The sequence below is a fragment of the Teleopsis dalmanni genome, unplaced genomic scaffold (genome assembly GCF_002237135.1).
Source record: "Teleopsis dalmanni isolate 2A unplaced genomic scaffold, ASM223713v2 unscaffolded_contig_3460, whole genome shotgun sequence".
In the NCBI taxonomy this organism is placed as follows: Eukaryota; Metazoa; Arthropoda; class Insecta; order Diptera; family Diopsidae; genus Teleopsis; species Teleopsis dalmanni.
In genome coordinates, this window is record NW_024034842.1 from 902 (window position 1) to 4,952 (window position 4,051).

Below are 4,051 nucleotides of genomic sequence, written 5' to 3' on the forward strand. Positions count from 1 at the left end.
TCGATCGACTGAATTTTTATCTTTAATATAGTTTTGCAGAGAATAAAATAAGAGGTAGCCAACCAGTGTATGCTCGGGGTTGTACAGTGAATGCATTAAAACTTTCCATGCAAGTTGCGTTGATTTGTTTCTAATCATCAAAGATGTGTATGGCCTGGTATTGTCATGATGGAAACGGCTCCTTTTCTGTTTTTCAATTCTGGTTGCTTTTCTTTGATGTTTTTTTTATTTAAGCGGACGAGTTGCGATCAGTATAAGATGAAATTAACCATTGTACCAAGCTGCAGTACTTAGCAGTAAACAATTTTATTCAAATCCTTATCAAAGTAACCATGGCACCAAACTATTCCAGCTAGTAACAAATAATTTCTTTCCAATCCTACGAATTACTCTACATAAACAAGCCTTTACAATCAATTCAATCTTTGAAGACAATTGTGGAGGATAAACAGCTTGCGAACAGATTATTGCGTTGAACATTGTCGTATGGAATCCATATTAATTCGCACGTAATAATTCATTTTAAAAACGGTTTGATTGTGTTGTATTTCAGTTACTTTTTACTATTAGTACTAATAGTACTAATTCGTACTAACAAATTTCTTCGCAAGCCTTTGTTCAGTGCTTCCGCTATCTTCTGACAGCTTGCGTGTCGGCCTTGTTCCAATAGTTGCAAAATTTTATCGGCTCTTTAAGTGACTGGCCTAACAGAGTAAGGTGCGTTTTTGACATCAAAATATCTAAGGATACTTTTCATATTGCCCTATTTGAAAGCGTTAGACTTGTTTTTTTTATTTTTGGTAATACTTGAGGTAAGCCTACTTAAAAATTATTAAACCTTGTTGCCGTCGACAAGGCAATAAGCTTACTTTGACAGTACAAATGTCTTCTTATTTACAAATTTAAATTTCAAAGCATTTTTAACAGATCTTCCTGGGAAAAATCTTTTTTTACACATAATATGTGCAAGTATCTTTTCGTAATTTGTTGTTTGCATTCTAGGGTTAAGAATCAGAAATATATTTCTCATAATCGAAATTCTATCGTTTTTGTGAGAAAACTTTTAAATGATTTCATAAGTACTTTTGGAGTATATAGTTGTAGTTTTTAATATCCCCGATTAGGGCCTCACCTCTCAGATTTGCGTCACCTTGTTTAAAAAACCATGTTTTTTAAAAATGAAATAAAAGTTTAAATAAAAAATATAAATTTATTATCACATAAATTTTAATTTATTTACATACACAACTTCTATTATTTTATATAATTCAATAAAAATTATAAAAATGTCAAAAATAATCCTTAGAAATGTCTTTGACGTCCAAATTGTGCCTTCTGTGGTGCTCTGTATTGGTTTTGATGTTGTCGTACTGGAACATGATATTGTTGTTGTGGAACATCATATTCGGAATGGGTGCGAATGTATTCCAATGATTTTAAGATTTGATATGGAATTGGTGGTGGTGTGGGCAAGTGATCACCTTGTGGTTGGAAACCATTTTCATCAGCCTTATAAGATAATTGAATGTGTTCGCCTTCAGGTGAAACGTATGCGAAACCACCATTGGCATAATAGCCACCAACACCAGCTTCTTGTGCAGCAATACCATTAGATGTTTCGTACAAGTATTGGTAGCTGCCATCTTCCTTAACATCGCTCTGATATTTCAAAGTCTCAGCGTGTACATCTCTAGGGTCGCTGTAAGCAAACGCGCTTGTAATGGCGATAGCAGCAATGAGGACCTGCAAATAGATGCAATATAACATAAGTTAATAAATAAAAATTAATAATTTTATTAATTAATTTATTCCTTAGAACTTACAAACTTGAACATTTTGATATTTTTGAAATATGCTTGGTTGTGCACTGTTTGAAAGACGAAGCTGATTGATGCTGAAGATTAAAATTTGCCACAAATTTATACTAAATCGTTTGACATCTTTCAATCACATTGAAAACTGCAACTTTTAGCATTTCAAGAAATATCAACTTCTTTTGTTATTTTTATTTTGTATATTATTTTCTAAAGAAATCCAAACGAACTAGTCTAATAACTTTAGTCTATTGTATCATCATTAAAGACTAATACTATTATTAAAATATTTAGTTTATAATATTAATAATCTTTAAATGTTCATATATATTTTTTTTAATATATAAAAGTGATTGTACGCATGTGAACCTGTCTGTCATTGATCACTCGAAAAGGTTTCTTGTACGGTTGATGGCGCGGCGGCAAGTCTGGGCCCGGCTGCAGTTAATTTTATTCATTTTTTATGCATTTTAAATATTTTATTTCTAATTTCGTATAATTTATTGATTTATTCATAGAGCATTATTTTATTTCACACTAAATAAATTTACGTGGAATTCGCAAAGTTTTGGAGATAACTTTTTTATGCCTTTGGTAAATATTGTCTAAACCCAGGTACCCTACGCAGTTTTGGCCACGTCTAAATTTATACTCGTAGTTGTACTACGAACGTATTTGGTATATAATCTTGTTATAAGTTTATATTCTACGAATAATAGAAGGTTATTATAATATCTAGAGTCTTTGTGCTGAAGTCTTTGTGTAGTTAACAAAGGGCATTGGATGCCAATTTAAGAGAAACAACAATTAAGAGGCGTCTCTTGGTCTATGGACTTATTAGGCTTATTAGACTTATTATTAGGTATGAATTTAACATATGCTTAATCTATTTTTAAACAAAATTTATGGAAATTTACTTATTTATTTCTAATAACTTCTGCTTCTTATTTAAAAATAACTAATTATGTTTAATGTTGTTTAATCTTATTAAAATGTTCACAAATTGTGAAGAAATAAGTTTTAAACATTTATTCTTCTCTTAACTTGTACCTTTTAATAATTATGGGACAGAAGATACTGCGAATAATATTTAATGGAAAGAAGAGTTTATTTTTTTTTATAGGCTAATTGGTCAAAACTTTTTTATTATTGCTGTTAAAAATAAAAACAAAAATTAAGAATTCACAATTTGATTTTTCAATAATTTTTATTTTTCTTCGATATTTCGACTTTAATCTAAAGTCATCATCAGGAAATCGTCTTTAAGAAGGTACTATACAATGGCTCACAATAATAATCAGTTGATAATTAATCTTTCAACTAATTAGGTTCTACATGTACTCAAAATAAATGTTCAACTACAAATGTTTACAAAGTCCTGCACTAAAAGGATCTGAGACCTCATTTTTCTCATTGATTATCGATGCACCTGAAAAACATGAACTTGGTGTTGTTTTCGGACTGGTGATATAAAATCTTCTCCAAAAAAGAAGAAATGTGTGATATTCTCATCAATGGGTAAACTTACTCTGGCATACCCTATTCTATCCATATAAACGATTTTAACATTTTAATGAATGAGTTGTTAAAAGAAGTGTTCAAAAATTTTATATTCTCTAGATTTGTGTTATGGCTTTTTATCGTTCAGTTTGCCTCCGATGAAGTATTTTTTTAGGAATTTTTCATCTTTAGCATTGATATCCAATCCTTTTCTAGCGAATTAATTCACAAATCTAGTAAAATCTTCTCATTATAAAATTCAACTCATGTTACTGCTCTATAAACAAGTTCTCTTATCACGAATTATGCAGAAAAATTACTTTACCCTCTTTGATTGGAATATGTAAGTGAATAAGGGAAGATTATGTTTCTAAAATGAGTATGGAATTTATTTTATTTATACTTGATTAACAAAGAAATGGTTTTATCTTATAAATCAGCAGATTTCTATTCATTTCTGTTTTTATTTAGAAATGATGTACTTATATTTAGTTAGTGTTATTGGAAATGTTTAAGTCAGATTTATTCAGTAATTATAAAGTTTTCTTGTAGTAATTCACAAAGTTTCATACCTCTAGCTCAAAAAGTACCCGGATTTTGTACATAAAACACACAAATTTAAATTATATTCCAAATTTATTTTATCTCCTTCAAAATATGAACGCTTAACCTATGCCAACGCTTAACCCAATCTTCCATACACTTTTCGTAGGCCCGTGCAGGTATGACTTTTAGTT

The 4,051-nt window shown here is 29.9% G+C and overlaps 1 protein-coding gene across 1 annotated transcript; it reads right to left on the reverse strand.

Annotated features, from left to right (window-relative positions):
- Positions 1–1,302: 1,302 nt before the first annotated feature.
- LOC119665087 (pupal cuticle protein Edg-78E-like) lies at positions 1,303–1,835 on the reverse strand. Its single transcript, XM_038074403.1, has 2 exons — positions 1,824–1,835; positions 1,303–1,743 (listed from the first exon to the last, which is right to left on the reverse strand). Exons 1-2 carry the CDS (start codon positions 1,833–1,835, stop codon positions 1,303–1,305), a joined length of 453 nt encoding a protein of 150 aa, XP_037930331.1.
- Between the last annotated feature and the right edge of the window lie 2,216 nt (positions 1,836–4,051).